General features: G+C 43.9%; 1 protein-coding gene across 1 annotated transcript in view; it reads right to left on the bottom strand.

The window, feature by feature from the left end:
• The window catches only part of LOC142312163 (uncharacterized), a 196,729-nt gene extending 177,278 nt beyond the window's left edge, over positions 1–19,451 (bottom strand). The window contains exons 1-3 of the mRNA XM_075351065.1: positions 19,355–19,451; positions 9,705–9,746; positions 8,942–9,589 (exon numbers count right to left, since the gene is read on the bottom strand). Of these exons, the coding sequence (XP_075207180.1) occupies positions 8,942–9,565 (624 nt within the window). The 5' untranslated portion in view covers positions 9,566–9,589; positions 9,705–9,746; positions 19,355–19,451. The remainder of the gene's footprint in view (positions 1–8,941; positions 9,590–9,704; positions 9,747–19,354) is intronic.
• Between the last annotated feature and the right edge of the window lie 1,840 nt (positions 19,452–21,291).

Here is a 21,291-nt window from a genome sequence, read left to right as displayed (position 1 = left end):
ATTCTACTAGAGGGGAGACGAGACAGAGCGACCTAGAGGCTTTCTTAGGTACAATGACATTACCCAAAATTACAGAGACAGAGAAACACAGTCTAGAGGGCCCTATCACACTTGAGGAGATAGAGAGAGCTTTGCATGGCATGGCAAATGAAAAAGCCCCGGGGGTAGATGGACTACCGGTGGAGGTATACAAATCTTTGGAAGAAATACTCTTACCCAATTTGCTGAGTGTCTTGGAGGAGGCAAGGGAGAGGAGGATACTGCCAGAGTCTATGAGGGAGGCAATAATAACAGTAATACCTAAAGAGGATAAAGATCCAAAACTCCCCGAATCATACAGGCCCATCTCACTGTTAACGACGGATGTAAAAATTTTGGCCAAAGTACTCTCTAATCGATTAACAGAAGTGATATCTACCCTAATCCACCAGGATCAGTCGGGTTTTATGCCTAATAGATCCACGGCAAAAAATATACGACGATTATACCTTAACATGCAACTGACGGTGGACAATCCGGGACAGAGAGTAATAGCTTCATTAGATGCTCATAAAGCATTTGACAGTGTGGAATGGGGATACCTGTGGGGAGTGCTAAGACATATGGGATTTGACCCTAATTTTATATCCTGAATACAGCTATTATATACTAGACCAGTAGCTAAAGTGAGGATTAATGGAATGTTGTCACACATGGTGGATCTACAAAGGGGTACTCGCCAAGGATGTCCGCTCTCGCCTCTCCTTCTTGCTCTGGCAGTGGAACCACTGGCGGCTGCTATACGGCAGAAGAGAGACATAAAGGGATTTGTATATGGCCATCTAGAAGAGAAGATAGCCCTCTATGCAGACGACATTCTATTGTTTCTGGGAGACCCAGGGCCATAGTTGAGCTGTGCCATGCAGGTGATCGAGCGGTACGGGGGGGGGATTTCTGAACGGACTATCAATTGGACCAAATCAAATCTGTTTCAGGTGGACGCGGGAGTGGATAGGTCGATCCTGGGTGATGAGGTCAACAGACTGCGGGTTGTGGACCAGTTTAGATATCTGGGCATTCAGGTATCCATGCCAATTGGGAATTACATTACTATTAATCTAGTCCCTTTGCTGAAGCAACTGCGAAGTAAGATAACTGCTTGGAATAAGCTTTATTCATCAGTAATAGGACGGATTAATCTTACTAAAATGGTGCTTATGCCGAAGATACTCTATGTGTTGCACAATTCTCCTGTTTGGATCCCTCAGAGTCACTTTACGGAGATTGATTCCATGTTCCGTGCTCTAATATGGAAGAACAAACAAGCCAGACTTAAACTCGAGATGCTACAGAGACCGAAGGATGAGGGGGGGCTAGCGCTACCCAATCCGGGAATATATTATCTGGCAGCTCAGAGTCAACATTTCAGGGGATGGGCAGATTCAGGGGTGGTAGACCCAGCATCCAGACTGTTAGGGCATGTTCTGCATCAGAAACCATTAGTGTTCGGACTGGACGACGGATCATTTGGGAGAATAGGAAAAATGAGCCCCACACTTAGCCTGATGAATAGAATCTGGAGGAAGATCAAGCAAATAAGAGGGATTACAGCAATAACTGAATTCTCTCCGTTGTGGGACAATGAAAACTGCTCTGAGATTTACAAGATAGGCAAAATTAAGGAATGGGCACGTAAAGGTATATGGGGCAAATTCTTAGCCAGGGACGTCTGAAATCGTTTACACAAATACATGATGAGTTTCGGATATCCCCACTTGGGTGGTACCAGTACAAACGGTTGGCGCATGCAGTGGTGGCTCAGGGGGTTAAGCAATCATTGCTGGTACAGGCAGACCTAGTACTGAAATATGTGTGTAGTAGTGGACCCACAAGAGGAATCATATCTACTATATATGGACCTACTGCATACATATTTGCTTGATCACCCTGTAAACACTAGGATTAAATGGGAGGCAGAAATAGACGAGATCACTGATGAGGTATGGGATAGTGTTTTGGAATACATACCAAAATTATCAATGAGTGAACCAGCAAGATTATCCCACCTCTACATGGTGCATAGGGCATATAGATCCCCGCTAATTACCGTATTTTTCGCTTTATAAGACGCACCTAATTATAAGACGCACCCCCAAATTTGGTGAAGGAAAAGAGAATTTTTTTTAATGTTAAATGGGGTCCATCTTATAATGCCAGTGTCCCTCTAACAAATTATATAGGGTATATGTCCCTCATAGCCCCCAATCCTAAAATTAGCCCCCTTAATCTGGATATGGCCCCCTTATATTGAATATAGCCCCCTTGTGATGGCACACGTTCCCCTGTGCTGCCTATGGCCCCCCATGGATTGCATACATTCCCCTGTGCTGACTATGGTCCCCTATGGATTGCACACGTTCCCCTGTGTTGCCTATGGTCCCCTATGGATTGCATATGTTCCCCTGTGCTGCCTATGGCCCCCTATGGATTGCACACGTTCCTCTGTTAGATAGCGCCCCCATGGTGCTGCCCATGGCTCCTATATAGATCGCACATGTCCCCCTTTGTTAGATATCGCCCCCAGTGCTGCCCATGGCCCCTATATAGATCGCACAAGTCCCCCTGTGTTAGATATCGCCCCCATGGTGCTGCCCATGGCCCCTATATAGATCGCACAAGTCCCCCTGTGTTAAATATCGCCCCCATGGTGCTGCCCATGGCCCCTATATAGATCACACAAGTCCCCCTGTGTTAGATATCGCCCCCATAGTGCTGCCCATGGCCCCTATAGATCGCACGAGTCCCTCTGTGTTAGATATCGCCCCCAGGCTGCTGCCCATAGTAAAATAAAACACTCTTTCCTTACCTCCTCCAGCGCTGAGCTCCCTCCGTGCTTCTGTTCCTCCACTTCCTGGTTCTTGGTACCGGTCATGTGATCGGCACAGCAGACTGAGATCTCTGCGTGCCTGATCACAGTGGAAGCAGGGACACCGGGGAGAAACGCTGGAGGGGGTAAGTAAAGCTTTTTTCTTTTAGAATGAGCAGCAGCCTGAGGGCCAAATCTAACACAGGGGGGGCATGTGCCATCACAGGGGGGCGCAGAGACATATAATATGCACCGCTGCCCCAGCCCCTCACTGCGGTACGATTTCAGCACCACCGGAGATGGACAGCGGTTGTGCATATTATATGAGCGGAAGCAGGAGATCAAATGCTGCTGCCGCAGCGTTCACCTGCCCCCAGCAGCGCCCTCACCTCCCCTGGACCTTGCAGTGTTATATATATATATATATATATATATATATATATATATAAATAACACTGCAAGGTCCAGGGGAGGTGAGGGCGCTGCTGGGGGCAGGTGAACGCTGCGGCAGCAGCATTTGATCTCCTGCTTCCGCTCATATAATATGCGGAAAAACACGGTATATATATTATATATATATATATATATATATATATATATATATATATATATATACACACCGTGTTTTTCCAAAAATAAGACACTGTCTTATATTTTTTTTGCCCCCCAAAAAGGCACTAGGGCTTATTTTTGGAGAAACATGGTTGGGGGTAAGTTTACCCCCCAATAAAGGTAGAACCCCCCCCCACTTCCCAGGAGACTCATACTCACCAGACCAGGACGTCTGCGTTGTTCCCAGGTCCTCCTGTGATCTCCGGTCGGTGCTGCACGCTGTCCTACCCTGCTGCTAGCTGACACACAGCGCAGATCTCACACACACACACAGCCGATCACAGATACACACAGCCGATCACAGGCACACACAGCCGATCAGATACACACATCCTATCACAGGCACACACAGCCGATCACAGATACACACATCCGATCGCAGGAACACACAGCCGATCAGATACACACATCCTATCACAGGCACACACAGCCAATCACAGATACACACATCCGATCACAGGCACACACAGCCGATCAGATACACACATCCTATCACAGGCACACACAGCCGATCACAGATACACACATCCGATCGCAGGCACACACAGCCGATCACAGATACACACAGCCGATTGCAGACACACACAGCAGATCACACACACACATCACATCCAGCACTTACGGCAGCAGGGAATGAGAGCAAGTCACGTGTCCGGCCGCAGGTCCTGTTCGTCGCGCTGCACCGCACTGCCTCTCAGGATTCTCCCGGCGAGAAGAGATCGGTGTCACTGGATGAGGTGAGTGTGTATGCGATCCGATGTTTGTGTGTGTGTGTGTGTGATTTGATGTTTGCGTGTGATCCGATGTTTGTGTGTGCGATCTGACTGTGTGTGCGATCCGATGTTTGTGTGTGAGATCTGGTGTGTGTGTGATCTGATTGTGTGTGTGTGTGAGCTGATGTGTGCGATCACTGCAGGTCCTGCTGCTCGGCGTCTGGTGAGTGTGATTGCCGGGTGCCGCTGTGTATAATGAAGTGTCCTGCAGTATCTGTAACTTTTTTAGCTGCATGGACACTTCATTAATGATCCGGGACTACGGCTTATTTTCGGGGGAGGGCTTAAAAACACTGTTGGAAAAACACGGTATATATATATATATATATATATATATATATATATATATATATATATATATATATATATATATATATATATATATATATATATATATATATATATATATATATACACACATACACATATATATACACATTCACACACACACACACACACACACACACACGGCTTATAAGACGCACCCCCTACTTTCCCCCAAAATTTGGGGGAACAAAAGTGCGTCTTATAAAGCGAAAAAATACGGTATGTGTAAAATGGGATTGAGGAGTAACTCCGACTGTCCTTGATGTAATGGAGAAGGTGCCGGAATTTTCCACATGATGTGGATGTGCCCCAGGTTGGCACCCTTTTGGTTAACTGTTCTTAATAGAATAGAAGGAGCTTATAGATTTAAACTTCCCAGACAACCCCTGGTATGTCTTCTAGGTTACGTGGAAGAAATTAGAGTAGATAACAATTTTAAAATAGTGATAGCCAGACTGCTGTATGCGGCAAGGAAGGTAATTGCCAAACATTGGATGCAGGGGACCCACCGACTAGAGGGGAATTTGTTGCATATGTTAATCATATTGTTCGAATGGAGGGAAGCATATATGGGAAAGGGAAACTTGCACTTTTTGATAGATTGTGGAATCCGTGGTTGCAATATGGATAAATATTAGAGTTGGGAGATGTTGGACTAGGGGCAGAGATAGTTAGTTCTATACATTCCAATATATGCTATTGAAGGGTTAAAATGTAAGATCTTTCATATTGATATGGGTAATATGTACGCTGAGGGGGACGGGATGTTGGGGAGGGAAAGTTTATAGTTCTGCTCGTTATTGCTGAAAATATAAACATGTTTTGTATACTTGGTGAAAAATAAAAATTTATCTGATTAAAAAAAAAAATGAGATCTCCTCTGAGACGTAATTTTTCTAAGCTAAACAAGTCCAACTTTTCAACCTCTATTCATATGGGAGGCCTTCCATTCCTTGTAGTAGTCTAGTTACCTTCTTTTCAACTGACTAACGTCTGAATATCCTTTTTAAAATGTGGAGCTCAAAACTGGATCCCATATTCCAGATGTGGCCTTACAAGTGATTTATAGAGGGGTAACAATATGTTGGGATCACAGGATCTTTTTACACACTCCAAAATCTTGTTTGCTTTTGCAGCTGCTTCCTGACATTGAGTGCTGCTGTCCAGCTTACTTGTAACCAGAATCCTCAAGTCCTTCTCGTGTTCTGTAGTCCCTAGTTTACTTCCATTTAATGTATACACAGCTATGGGATTACTCTGTTCTAGGTGCATTACTTTACACTTATCAACATTAAATCTCATTTGCCAAGTGTTCATTTGCCCATTCTGACATCTTATCCAGATCTTTTTGTAATATTGTACTATCAAGGTCCGTTTTTCATATCCTACATAGTTTGGCGTCATCAGCAAAGGCTGACACTTTACTCTCAATCCCATCCACAAGGTCATTAATAAAGAGATTAAAAAAATCAACCCTAAAACAGATCCCTGCAGTCCCCACTGCTGACTATAGGCCCAATTAGAGCATGTACCATTTATGACTACTTTTTGTTTCTTGTCCTTTAGCCAATTCCATACCCATCTGCTTATAGTTTCCCCTAGTCCTCATTTCTGGAGGTTCATTGCAACACTGTTATGTGGCACTGTATCAAATGCCTTTTCAAAGGCCAAATAAATCACATCAGTTGCATTATCAACAACCGGATTTGCACTTACCTCCTCATAGGATTCGTTTTTTTAACCTTGGAGTCTATGTAAAACGGATGCTATAGTACTTGGTACTCATTTACTGAGTATAATGGAAGTCAATGGGAAACTCAAGCATTTTTCCTGGAACATGGATGAGTTCCCTATTAAATTCCATTATACTCGGTAAATGACTACCAAGCACTTGGGCCTCAAAATGCTCCTTACAAGCACCGAACAGTTTGCTCATCACTAATAACATTACTATCTCCTTCTGGACACTTTTTCTCTATAGACTTTATATGAATCCAGTGTTATTGTTTGTGTAAAACTGATGGGAATTTGTATATTATCTATCTATAATATAATGCTGAACGTGTCCTTCTGAACGAAGCCGGGATCGAAGGTTTGATTGACCAAAGCCGAGATTGAACTGTTTTGGCCAAAGGGTCTATTTTATTTTATTTATTTTTTTTTAGAAAAAAGGTTACCACTGCAGAAGTAACTGGGGCCTCATTAATGAAAATTGTCTTCCAGTAAGATCCACCGGCACCTGTTAGTTGCATATGTCTTCTGATCAGTTCAGGTGACATGTACAGGGAATAATGTGAGGTCGGGGAAAATAAACCTTCAACATATTTTTTTAAAAAGGATGAAACTGTTGATTTACACTTTGGATCATGTTGACATTTAACCTTTCTAATTAGATTGTCTAGGCAAGATGCAAAGACCAAAAATGTCTTCAACAACCTGTTCCTCGGTTAACTTAGTCACTGCCACAGTTGGAAGATGGTACAAATCTGTGAGAAGAGATTCACTGATCCACAGGTCAGATTCATACAAACTAGAGAGAGATGTGGTATTTAGTCAGGTTTCACACTAGGTATGGGGGAAGTATCAAGTGAGAGGCAAAAGGTAAAGGAAGGGGACCTGCCTCTAGGGAACGGGGAGATGGTGACCCCTGACCAAACCTACTGCTGGTCTCTGGGGTCCTATTGGGGACCGTAAATAGGGAACGTGTGGGATGAGCACTTCGACAACCTCACTAAACGCTAAAGGAAGACACAAGGAGGACACACAGGGAAAAATGCATGAACTACTTATCCACAGATGACTCAGGCAGAAGTTCAGCAATGATACCACAGATGAGTACAAGCCACCTGCTTGAAGCCAGAGCTGAATGAACTGAATATTATAACCAGCATAAGTCCAGGGAAGATGGGAGTATTTAAGCACAAGGGGAGTACTGATAATCAGCAGCTGGACAGAAGTTTAGCTCCCATGGGTCTTAAAGGGGAATAGATGAAAATCCAGTAGGAAAGCTACCTAGTACAATGAATACTAACAGCAGGAACAACAAAAAGTCATGGAGCATTTTGCACAGCCAAACACTATGACCTTCTACAGCCAGAAACCACATGACTGTCACTCGTCACACACCCGTTCCATCAGGATCTATGTACGTATATATCTAATGGTATAGGTTGTATTGCTTGTTCTAAAGAAGTATTCATACTTCCAGGGACCGTGTTTGGTGCTCCGAAACTATAGATAATTAGTGTTGAGCGGACCTGGACTGTAAACGTCTGGATCCGCGCGGTTTAAGTGCTATCTCCGGGGACGACCCGGACGCGGGATTCCGAGTGCGCGATCCAGATTCGGCAAGTCCTAAAACATGAAAAAAACAATAAATAAATGAGCGTTTCATACTTACCGACACTCTGTGTCATGGCGGCATACTTCTTCCGGGTCGCGCTTTGACTTCACACTTCTTTCCTTGTTTTCTCCACCCAGCGTCCGTCCGTGCAGGCTGACACGCCCCCCAGCCTGTGACAGTCTGCTGCGGTGATCGCGTCATCGCCGCTCCCCGCCCACAGTCTGTCCGTGCAGGTTGACACGCCCCCTAGCCTGTTACAGTGTGCTGTGGTGATCGGTCCCCGCCCACCGGCCGTCAGTGCATGCTGGCACGCCCCCCTAGCTTGTGACAGTGTACCGGCCCCGGAGGCTGTGACAGTCTGCTGCGCTCATGGGGGCATCATAAACGCTACATGCTACACTCAGAGCGGGCAGTGTTATCGCTCTGAGATGTAGCAGAGCTGTTTGTGTTGCCGCAGGTGGATCTCTCTGTCTCTTATTATGGGGGCAGTGTGGATGGCTTCATTATGCGGGCACTGTGGATGGCTTCAATGTGGGGGCACTGTGGATGGCTTCATTGTGGGGGCACTGTGGATGGCTTCATTGTGGGGGGACTGTGGCTGGCTTCATTGTGGGGGCACTGTGGATGGCTTCAATGTGGGGGCACTGTGGATGGCTTCAATGTGGGGGCACTGTGGATGGCTTCAATGTGGGGGCACTGTGGATGGCTTCAATGTGGGGGCACTGTGGATGGCTTCATTGTGGGGGCACTGTGGATGGCTTCATTGTGGGGGCACTGTGGATGGCTTCATTGTGGGGGCACTGTGGATGGCTTAAATGTGGGCTAATGTGCCAGTCTGCCACGCGTCTGTGTCTCTCTCTCTCTCTCTCCCTCTCCATTCACATATATGGACACTGGATTCCGAATCGGATCGGACTTCTGCTTCAGTCCATCAATGATCCGCCGAACCCGGATTATATCCTATCCGCTCAACTCTATAGATAATGTATTAATATTTTCAAAACATTCTGCTGCAGTGCTTTGAATTAGGTCGGTTCTCACCGTTTTTTTCTTCAAAGGAGCAGAAGATTCCGGTAATGATCCTGAATGTAACATCTCCTTTGATGAAATGGGTGTCGAAATACTTGGAGGGCTGTGTAAAACAGATGAAACGTTTTCTGAAAAATCTTCAGCAACAGATTCCAACAGAAGTATTTTTGAATTTAGCAAGGAGCTGTCTGTTTGAGGGCTGCAGTTTCTGAATCCGGGATTGCATACTTCTTCTTGTTGTGCTGCTTCAATAACAGAACCTTGGCTTATAAAATGACTAAACCATGTCTTCCTACCCCTGTTATCTTTATGTGAACTTTCTGCAATAATTTTTTCTCCTTCACTGACCGTGGGAAATATGGTTGGTATGGCATTTGTCTTCAAAAATTTAGTTTTACCACGGTACTCATAACTCTCAGGAGTAAAATGTCCAGAACATATAGCATATTTACCGCTTTTCCCTCTAGATATAATTTTGCTTGCTAATGCTTGGATGTCACTGAACTGTTGTCCGGTTTGATTCAACCATGCAATTATTTGGTCAATGTTATTTGGAAATATATGTAACTTAATATCTTTGTTTTGTCCTTTGCGGCCCGATTTGTTGACACACTGATTAACAATGCAGGAAGGCATGATGAATTAAAAAAAAAAAAATACCTAAAAAAACCACACAAAAACAAATATAGTATTAGTTTTGATATAAATGTTTTGTTTTTTTATTGGTTCTAAAATTTAGAATAAATCTTTAAAAGAAGAGAAGGTTTTTACTTACCAGATTATGTTGTTCTCGATAGTTGAACACCGGTGATGTTATCTGAAAACAGACAAATATGGAGGATAAATAAAAGTAGCCAAGGAAGACAAACTCAGTCTTAGGGTTCATGTCCACTTGCGATTTTCATGTGCGAGTGCGATCCGAAAAAAAAATAAATCGGATTGTACTCGCACCAGTGTTAAGCTATGGGGCAGTGTCCTCTTGCTTAATTTTCTACGGCACAAATCGTGCTCTCAGTGCAAATCGCAGCATGCTGCGTTTTGCAGCGAGTCTCAGCTCACGCAGTGGTCAACATGAGCTGAAAAACCACTCTGCCAGGAAGAAACCTTTATTCCAAAAGAAACATAAAAAGATTAATGTTAGCAAATGCACACTAGTATGATGACTATTTTAAAAATTTTGCAAAACGAAAATGAAACCCCTTACATTCGAGGAACAATTGCATTCAAATGACATTAGTATCATCAAATTTGTAAAATATTCAATATATATTCCCCCTCTTTTTCATTTCAAAATTTTCAAAAAAAACGATTTTTCGTGTTTTAATTTTTTGAAGATTCTGGAATGATTTAGAATATTCAGGAATAATTTAGAACATCTATAATAAGAATAATCTAGTAAAAAAATGACATTTTTAATTGTTACCCATTAAAAATGTATATTTAACGTTTTCTTTAAAAGTTAGATCTAGCCTTACAAACATGTACTATAAGAAGAGCTGAAAGAATTGAAAAGCATGTGGTACATTTGCAGTCAGGCAGCCATCTTGGATACTAGAAAGTGAATTTTACTGTGAATAAGTTTTTAATTTAAAAAGTGTATATGAAGTGAATAAGTGATAAAAATTTATCGTAATAAATAGTGTAAATGTTTATAGATTTCTAAGTAATATAATAACACTTTCTCAGTTATTTGATGTCGCCAACGTTAATTGAGAATGGAAAAACTCGGAGGATAAAGAGCTCTACCTGAGGCAAGTTGAGATTGGAGGCAAGGTTGGTTATTCGACACTCAAACAAGCTCCTTTGGAATCAATTCATCCAAGAAAAAGAATCCGACTATCAATATTTCAAGCTCAAGCCAGCACTTCGCAATCGCAAACCACACATGATACTGTCTCTGAATCTTTACCCGAGACTCCAAAGCCAACCTCATCTTCCGCGTCATCTTCTCCTGAACGCACACCGAAATACAAAAGAGCAAGCACTACAACAGCGAGTTTACTGGTACTGAAAAACAACATTTCTACACATAAAGCAAATAAAGTGCTTGCAACCATTGCTGAACAAGGTCATGATGTACCGGTTCCAAGTCAGTTGGGTGTCTGGAGACGAATAATCTCAGAAGCACAGAAAATGAAAACCAAAATTTTTGAAAAACTTCAAAAGCAAAGATCCCTATTGTCTCCACTTCGATGGTAAAAGAATCCAAGGGGAAGAGTATCAAGTAGTTCTGCTGAAAAATACTACAACCGAAATCAAACTCTGTATTCTGAAATGTGAGACTGGTTCTGCCACGGCTATTCACAAGGATCTACATCAGCTAATTGATGAATACGACGCTTGGGAAAATATTCGCATGATAATCTGCGACACGGCAGCAGTAAATACTGGTCGTTTGAACGGGATTGTAACGCTGATACAGGATGATGTCTTGAGAAAGGGCTTTCAGAAGCCACAATACATTGGCTGTCAACACCATGTACTCGACCTCCTACTGAAGCATGTCATGAATTTCCTTATTCCAGAGTCAACAAAGAAACCGGAACTCAATTATTTCTTCATTGACAAATTAACAGAAAACTATGCCTCACTTCAGATTGATTACCACCAAGTTGCAACAGATGATGTTAACATAGGCGAGAATCCTTCAATGAACTGTTAACCTCACTTACCAAGACAAAGTGCAAGAAGGCAATTAAGTGTTTGAAGGCGCACTGGTTGGTCGAGGAGTCATTAATTGACATTCCCAGATCTAACCAAAATACTGAACGTGCTGTAAAACTGATGGAGGAACTACATGCGAAATCGAAAAAAAATGTAATTGTTGAATCTAAAATTCATAGGAAACATTTTTTAAACACTTCTTTTGTATACATTGTACTTATAATTAACTGTTTTATACCGTATTCGTTAAGAAACGAATAATAAAAGTTGCTTAGTTATTACTATTATCGTTTCAATAATGCAAAATTGCATGTCCTTTTTTTGCGGGAAAAAATAATTTTTGCCTTATTTCATTTGAATGAAAGGGGGAACTTTTTTAAAAAACAAAAAAAGGAATACTTATTCTTAAATTACCCATAAAAGTTCCTCGATTGCACATGGTTTCATAAAAAAATTTTTTTTGTCATTACACTAATGCACACCGTAACAAAAATCGTAATTTTTGCAGATGTCCTGTGGTCTGACGAAACTAAAATTAAACTGTTTGGCCATAATGACCATAGTTACGTTTGGAGGTAAATGGGAGAAGTTTTGAAGCCTAAGTACACCATCTCAACTGTGAAATACGGGTGTGTCAGCCTCATGTTCTGGGGTTGTTTTGCTGTAGGAGGAACTGGTGCGCTTTACTATACTAAATACTGAAGCAATATCTCAAGACATTAATCAGGAACTTAAAGCTTGGGCGGGAATGGGTCTTCCAAATGAATAATCACCTGAAGCATACTGCCAAACTGGTTACAAAGTGGCTTAAGAATAACAAAGTCAATGTTTTGGAGCGGTAATCACAAAGCACTGATCTCAAGCCTTTTGAAAATGTATAGGCAAAGCTTATAAGGCCGGTGCAAGCAAGGCGACCTACAAACATGGCTCAGTTACACCAGTTCTGTCATGAGGAATGGGCCCAAATTCCTACTAACTATTGTGAGAAGCTTGTGGCAAGAGATCCAAAATGTTTCACCCAAGTCATACAGTTTAAGGGTAATGGCACAACATGCTAATGAAATGTATGTAAACTTTTAACTTTACAGAAAGTAATAAAAATGCCTTAAACATTCTATATCGCTCTCATTATTCTGGCATTTGGCAAATATAAATAATTTTGGTTCCTAATTGACCTAAAATGGGAAAGGTTTATTCTGATTTCATGTCAGATAGTGAAAAAAACATGCAGATGAGTCTTTATAGAGAGCAGAGGGAAAAACCTACAGATGTGTCTTTTTAGATACTGGATGGAAACGTCTGGTATCAACTGTAGCAAACATCCAAACCTGAATATCAATGAAATATACTGTATATGTGTAGCAGCACTGCAGTGAAAATGATTGCAAAAGTCTAACGTCATTCATGCAGATACATACGACGTTTGTTGCTCAAAATGTATGGATTTGTATCATAGACTATGTAGTTTACATCGCCAGAATTAGTTTTCGCGAATCGAGCCCATCTTAATTAGAAACAATGGTCCAGTCAGCGAGCATTATCAAATCCCGTGTCTCAGGCTTTTGTTCAATAGCAAATACAGAGGCAATAAGTAACAGTATTTGAAGTAGCTAGAGGCTATCATGCGGACTTTTTTATTTCTTACATCTTTAGATAGCAACGTTAATTCTGCATCACTTTAGAAATAATAATGGACAACCTCAGGATGTCTGCGTTGTGTGTAAGAAAAATGGGAAAAAAAACCAAAACAGAATAAAACCACAAATAGGCGTAAACAAACCAACTCAGCACAGATGTTAGCCTTGGTTGGATTGCAATGCTGCCTGTCCAGCCGGATGTAATTGTGCTGGTCTATGATAAAAATAGATAATGATGAGCTATATGATTAGCTAAATGACTTTTAGTAGACATATGAAGTATACTTAGCAATTTATCTCAATCGTTAGAAGATATACACATGATTATATATACAGTGTGGAAAAATAAGTATGTGATACAAGGTGGATTTTGAAACAGCACACCTTCAGAGAAGGGACGTTTCTCAGAATCATCCGAACCCCATGAGGCTAGATCTTGCCTGGAGCCCCAGAATGAGTAAGGGTATGTCCGCATGCTGCGTTCTTGATTTGACAAAAAAATAAATAAATGCACCCTCTGGCAGACTTTGACAACTGTAAACACTGCGTTTGACAAAAAAACTGCATCCAAAACGCATGAGTTTTGAATGTGTTTTGGATGCATTTTTGACAGTATGGTCCCACAGCAATTCAGCTCTGCTAAATCCCTGTTCTGTCCCAGCAGCACCATAGAGCATGACTGGCTGCTGACAGCAGATAGAGCCGTGCGATGACAATGAACTCTGGGAAACCACTGACGTCAGTGCCGTGACACAGGCAGTAGTATTTGGCCTGCAGCTGTGAGGTCAGAGGTTCACCTGAGTTCTTTGTCATCGTGCGGCTCTGTCTCTGTGCTGCGGCCTTATTTGCGGTCACAGGTGAAGGACTCACCTGTGACCGCAGATCACCTGAGTGAGGGCACCACAGATCACGCGGCTCACTTCAGTCACTCGGGTGATTTGATGTCACAGCTGTGGCCACGGGTAACCTGAGTGATGTCACCGCTGACAGCGCGACTCACTTCAGTTGCTGCGTGGAGCTCACAGCAAGCAGTCATGCTCTATGGCCACTTGCTGTGAATGTCAGATGTAGCAGTGCTGGAAGCATTGTGGGACCTTGTGTGGATTACATCGGACCGGGAGAGTTGTGTTGGGGTTAATAAAGTTATGAAAGAGGGTGTTTGTTTTTTGTCTTTTATTTTAAATAAAGGATTTTTTGGTGTTCATGTTTATTTACTTTCACTTACAGTTTAGTGATGGGGGTGTCTTATTGACACCTGCCATCACTAAGCTAGGACTTAGTGGCAGCTATGGGCTGCCTTTAACTCCTTATTAGCCCAATTGCCACTGCAACAGGGCATTCAGAATGAGCCGGGTAAAGTCCCCATCTAATAAATGCGGTAATTCCGGGTGGCTGCTGGCTGATATTTTTAGGCTGGGGGTTCCCAATAACGTGGGTCTCCCCAGTCTGAGAATACCAGCCCTCAGCTGTGTGGCTTTATCTTGACTGGGTATCAAAATTGGGGGGACCGCACGCCATTTTTTTTTCATTAATTAATTATTGTACTGCCCAATATACGCCCACTACTGGCATCTGTTTCTTTGCAGTGAGACAACTATCACTCAGCATGAGGGCGAGTCTGACTGCAACCAATTGAAGGCGCCGGTGGGCGGGGGAAGCCATGAATATGAGATGAGCTTAATGATCGGCCGGCACTTTCAGAAGCAGGAGACGCTGCGGGAGCAGTGTGACAGCCATGCCGCAACGGTGATCGGTGAGTATGAAGGAGATAGGAGGGGGAGAGGGAGCGAGAGAGACCGACAGAGAGACCGAGACTGACAGACCTGCATTTTTGTTGACAAGAACGGATCCAAAATGCAACCAAAATGCAGTGCAAACGCACAGCTAAACATTTTTTGACACACCTCATTCATTTCAATGGGTGGAAAATGGTCAAAAAAACGCAATGAAGAAGTGACATGCTGCTTTTTTTTAGGCAATGATTTTGACAAATATTTGTCACACAAAACGCTACCTAAAAAAAAAAAATCAACATGCGGATGGAAATTCTGACTTCTCAGACTTTGCTGGGGAAGCAAAACGCATGTATTTTGTCAATGACACAGTGCAATTTAAAACACCACCAAAACGCAAGAAAAAAACGCAATGTGAGCACAGAGCCTAAAGCCTGCTTTACACGGTACGACCGATTGTGCGATTTCACAATCGATCATACCCGCCCCCGTCCTTTTTGCGTCACGGGCAAATCGCTGCCCGTGTCGCACAAAGTTAGTAACCCCCGTCACACATACTTACCTCTCGTGCGACCTCGCTGTGGGCGGCGAACGTCCACTTCCTGGAGTGGGAGGGACGTTCGGCGTCACAGCGACGTCACACGGCCGCTGGCCAATAGAAGCGGAGGGGCGGAGATGAGCGGGACGTAAACATCCCGCCCACCTCCTTCCTTCCACATAGAGCCGGTGGCGGCCGCGGGAGGCAGGTGAGCTGCTCATCGTTCCCGTGGTGTCACACGGAGCGGCGTGTGCTACCATGGAAACGATGGTCAACTAAATTAAACGATATTATGGAACCTAGCGAGCAGTACCCGACTCACGATTTGTGAGCGATACTGCGTCGCTAGGAGGTGTCACACAGGCCGGCATCGCCAGCGATGCCGGATGTGCGTCACAAAAACCGTGACCCCGACGATCTATCGCACGATAGATTGTCTGGTGTAAAGCAGCCTTAAGATTGACAGTCATCTTGTGTTTCTTCCATTTTCTAATAATTGCACCAAAAGTTGTTGCCTTCATACCAAGCTGCTTGGCTATTGTCCTGTAGCCCATCCCAGCCTTGTGCAGGTCTACAATTTTTTCCCTGATATCCTTAAGGCCCAGTCACACTAAACAACTTACCAGCGATCCCAACAACGATACAACCTGATAGGAATCGCTGGTAAGTTGCTAGGATGCTAGGAGGTCGCTGGTGAGATGTCACACTAAGTGACGCTCCAGCGATCCCACCAGCAACCTGACCTGGCAGGGATTGCTGGAGCGTCGCTACACGTGGAAGCATGCTGCGCTTGGTAACTAAGGTAAATATCGGGTAACCAACCCGATATTTACCTTGGTTACCAGCGCACACCGCTTAGCACTGGCTCCCTGCACACCTAGCCACAGTACACATCGGGTTAATTACCCGATGTGTACTCTGCTACGTGTGCAGGCAGCAGGGAGCCGGCTTCTGCGGACGCTGGTAACCATGGTAAACATCGGGTAACCAAGAAGCCCTTCCCTTGGTTACCCGATATTTACCTTCGTTACCAGCGTCCGCCGCTCTCACACTGCCAGTGGCAGCTCCCTGTTCCCTGCACACATAGCCACAGTACACATCGGGTTAATTACCCGATGTGTACTCCAGCTACGTGTGCAGGGAGCAGGAGCTGGCACTGACAGAGTGAGCGTGGCGGACGCTGGTAACGAAGGTAAATATCGGGTAACCAAGGGAAGGGCTTCTTGGTTACCCGATGTTTACCGTGGTTACCAGCATCCGCAGAAGCTGGCTCCTGCTGCCTGCACATTTAGTTGTTGCTGTCTCGCTGTCACACACAGCGATGTGTGCTTCACAGCGGGAGAGCAACAACTAAAAAATGGTCCAGGACATTCAGCAACAACGAACGACCTCACAACAGGTTGTTGCTGGATGTCACACACAGCAACATCGCTAGCAAGTTGTGCATCAGCAGCGATGTTGCTAGCGATGTTGCTTAGTGTGACGGTACCTTTAGACAGCTCTTTGGTCTTGGACATGGTGAAGAGGTTGGAGTGTGATTGATTGAGTGTGTGGGCAGGTGTCTTTTATACAGGTAACAAGTTCAAACAGTTGCAATTAATCCAGGTAATGAGTGTAGAGTAGGAGGGCTTCTTAAAGAACAAAATAATGCTGGTTTCACACCTGTGGTATTTTGCGACACTGCCGGATCCGGCACAAATGCGGTACAGTTCCATACAGTTCACAGGCATCGCGGCAAGCTCCGGTCACATGCTGTCTCATGATTCGGTCACATGACCGAATGTGACCGGAGCTTGCCGTGATGCCTGTGAACTGTATGGAACTGTACTGCATTTATGCCGGATCCGGCAGTGCGGAAAAATACCGCAGATGTGAAACCAGCCTAACAAGTCTGTGAGAGCCGGAATTCCTTATGGTTTGTAGGTTGTGAAATTACAGACGCCTCCATTCTTTGTTGTGAAGACTTGAAAATAGTGCAGTGTATGAAATATTTTCAAACACTGCATGTTTGTACGTTCATATATACACATAAATAGACCCACACACAAATACACATAGACCCCCCCCCAGACACACACATATAGACATACACCCACACATACATATAGACACTGAGGCAGCGGCTTTCTAAAGTCAGGAAAGTGAGGCAGTGACCCAGGAGCTTGTTCACACCAGTCTTTTATTGACCAAACACAAATGAAACACTTTTCCACAGTTCTGGAATATCTTTCCAGAACACAGCCGGTTCTTAAGTACAGACTGATCAATGTCCTAGTGGACACTTGCACCCCTGTAGGAATCTCAGATGCAGGGTCTGCTTACAGTGTCCAGGTCTCTCAGTACTGGCCTGTGTTACTCCACACAACCAGCTTCACATAGTACCTGTGGCATCAGCAGCCTGGATCCCAACTGAGACCCTCCTTGCAGTGCACTGCCAGATTAAAAGCAATTCCCTGGACATGAGCGTGTTGCAAGACCCGGACTGGAATGAGAGATTTGTCCCACTGCCAAAACCTAAAGATCTCTCTAAAAATTAAAGCCCCAACAGGTTTACTTAAAAACAAAATACTTGTTCAAATAGATTGAGCAAGTTCACACTCTTATTTTGTGTTGCACTCCTAGCAGTGCCTGTGACTACAACAGACTCCATCAGGTCTCACAAGGTCTCCAAGCACATTGTGGGGTAAATATAGTGACCCTCATATATGACACCTGTCACTGCCTCATGACACACACATAGATCCCCCCCACACACACACACACACAGACTCACACACACATTGACCCACACACACACATACATAGATCCACTCACACACAGACCCCCCCACACACATACATAGATCCACACACATACATACATACAGAGACCCACACGCATACATACACATAGACCCACACACAGACCCACGTATAGATAGACCCACACATACACATGGACACACACCTCAATAATGTAATAAAGTATAGATTTACAAACATTAGTGGCATAGTGAAATCGAACCTGTTCTTACCGTAGAACAAAATGTATATAAAACTTGCGGGGCAGTGATGCACAAGCTGGGCTCTTTTTTGTTTGTTCTCCTATGAAGCATGCGGATCGTGTTCTTCTGGGTGCACTCTGTGGTGAGATGATTTTGGGGGCGGTCTCCACGTCTGTTGTGACCGCAGTCACAATAAAAGCAGAGGATGCGAGGGTGCACGCGCCGCCCCCGCATAGCGCATACAATGGTCCAATGCAGGAAGACAGTCTTCACAAAGATGATGCGGAAGATAGCGCAATGCACAGGTGCCAACTCTCGACGCCATCTTCGTGACGAGTTTTATGCAATACTTAGAAATGATACTGCACAAGCGCTGGAATTAACGTCAATGAAGGCAACAGGGCGAGGAAGACCAGACAGCAGATAGGGGCAGGAATAGATAGCAAAACCTGACCCCCATATTCCCGCCCCTGTTGCACCTGTCAATCAAATAGCAGCAGGGCATTGCTGGAACTTTACTTGCACATATTTCTGAAATACAACCTCCAGTCTCAGAACAGGAGGCGCAGTATGCTTACACTCAGCGTCCTAGAGCCAGTATAGCACTGGCTTTACTGTATATATGAAAATCCTGCCGGATAATTCCCTTTATAGGGCCATAGACGACCAATGACGTAAAGGTTGTGCAGTCGTTACGAGCGCCGAACAGTTCACTCATCACTACATGTAATATAGAGAAAAGTCCAAGGGGATAAAGAGACAGAAACTGGAAGACCCGGCCCTAATACATTCATAATGGATGGAAAACCTCAGAAATAAGCTGGGAACAAAAGGGTTACTGCGCCCAGTAATGGGGAATCTCCACATACCTCCACCTGCAGAGCCGCTCAATAGAAGGTTGAGCCTATAATGTAAGGGCTCCTTCCAGGTTAGTGGGCCTGACCGGCTTGGTTGGTGGGCGTGACATACAGCTGCTCTGTGCTTACAGGACCTGTGATGATGTCACATGGAGGGGAGGAGTCAGGGGTCACATGATCAGCTCCTCAGTGTATGCAGGACTCTGCTGTGCTGGGTGTCATGGTGCTGGATGAGGGGAAGTTTATAAGGAGGGGTTTACAGTGTGGATGTAGCAGAGCTATGTGTGTACGACGTGTGCGGTGCAGAGCCGTGTGTGTACGAGGTGTACGGAGCAGAGCAGTGTGTGTATGGAGCATTACCAATCTTGGTGTCTTCTGGCAAAAGCCAAATCACCCTGCTGTTGGGCTGTAAGCTTGTACACTTGTGGAGGTTTGTCCCTCATACCACCCTCACAGTCTGTTTCTGACAGTTTCGGCAGACACATGGATATTAGTGGACTGCTGTAGGTCATTTTGCAGGGCTCTGACACTGCTCCTCCTGTTCCTATTTGCACAAAGGAGGAGGTAGTAGTCCTGCTGCTGGGTTGTTGCCCTGATACTGGCCACCTCCACATCTCTTGGTGCACTGGCCTGTCTCCTGGTATCTGCTCCATGCTCTGGACACTGTGCCGACACACACAGCTAACCTTCTTGTCACAGCTCGCATCGATGTGCTCTCCTGGATGAGCTGCTCTACCTGAGCAATTTCTGTGGGTTGTAGACACTGCCTCGTGCTACCTCTAGGGGTGAGAGCAATGTCCAAATGCAAAAGTGACCAAAACAAAAGCCAAAAGGATGAGAACAGAGAAGTGGTCTGTGGTCACCAGATGCAGAAACACTGCTTTATAGGGGGTGTCTTGCTAATTGCCTATTATTTCTACCTATTGTCTGCTCCATTTGTACAACAGCTGGAAAAATTGATTCACAATCAGTGTTTCTTCATAAGTGGACAGGTTGGTTTCACAGAAGTGCGATTGACTTAGAGTGCCATTGTGTTAAGTGTTGTCTTTATTTTTTGAGCAGTGTATACTTCTAATATATAAAGCTAAGTATGTATGTATGTATGTATGTATGTATGTGTGTATGTGTTTGTTCGCTAAAGGAATCTACAACGTCACATTTACAATCATGAAATTTTGCACAGACATCTCATTTATTGGAAGACCAATACAATTGAAAAGAAAGCGTTAGAAATGAAATGTAGCTGTAGCTAGTTTACTCTAGATCTATATACCTTTCTGTTTTTCATATCTTTGTTTGCAATTTGGAAAAAAAAATGTTTAGGTGTTTTCTGCAAAAAATTATAATTAAAATATTGTGCATTATTCATATTTTATTTTGCAATAAACTTGTAAAAGTTATTTATGTGAGTTTCTCCATATTATTTGGACGTAAAAGTGTAGTACAGTGGTACCTCGCTTAACGAGTAACCCACTTAACGAGAATTTCGCTTAACAAGCAAAGCTTTCTGTAAATTTGTAACCCGCTTTACGAGAAAGCTTTGCTGTACGAGTGAAATACTCACCGCACACACTTCCGGTTCCGTACATCCACCACGCTCTAACCCGCACTTGCAGTCCGCACAAACACACACACGCACGCACACATACAGTATTATGCTCAACTTACCTTCTGTTCCATCGCCGGCCTCATGGTTCTTGTAGTTCCCGGGTACATCGCGACGAGTCAGGTATTAGGAGTAAAACAAAACTAACAGCACAGTAACAAATAAGAATAATAAAGAGACAACTAAGGAAGTATAGCCAAGGATGAAGAACCAGAAAAGTGTTAGCAAATGCTGAAAAGCAACCAAAAGCTTACCAGAAACCACACACTGCGCAAGGGAACTATATAAACAGCATTGGACTTAGGAGCAAAGTTAAAATAGCCAACCCAATGCTAATGATTAA

The sequence above is a fragment of the Anomaloglossus baeobatrachus genome, chromosome 5 (assembly GCF_048569485.1).
Source record: "Anomaloglossus baeobatrachus isolate aAnoBae1 chromosome 5, aAnoBae1.hap1, whole genome shotgun sequence".
Lineage (NCBI taxonomy): Eukaryota > Metazoa > Chordata > Amphibia > Anura > Aromobatidae > Anomaloglossus > Anomaloglossus baeobatrachus.
This window is presented reverse-complemented; position numbering and strand designations above follow the sequence as displayed.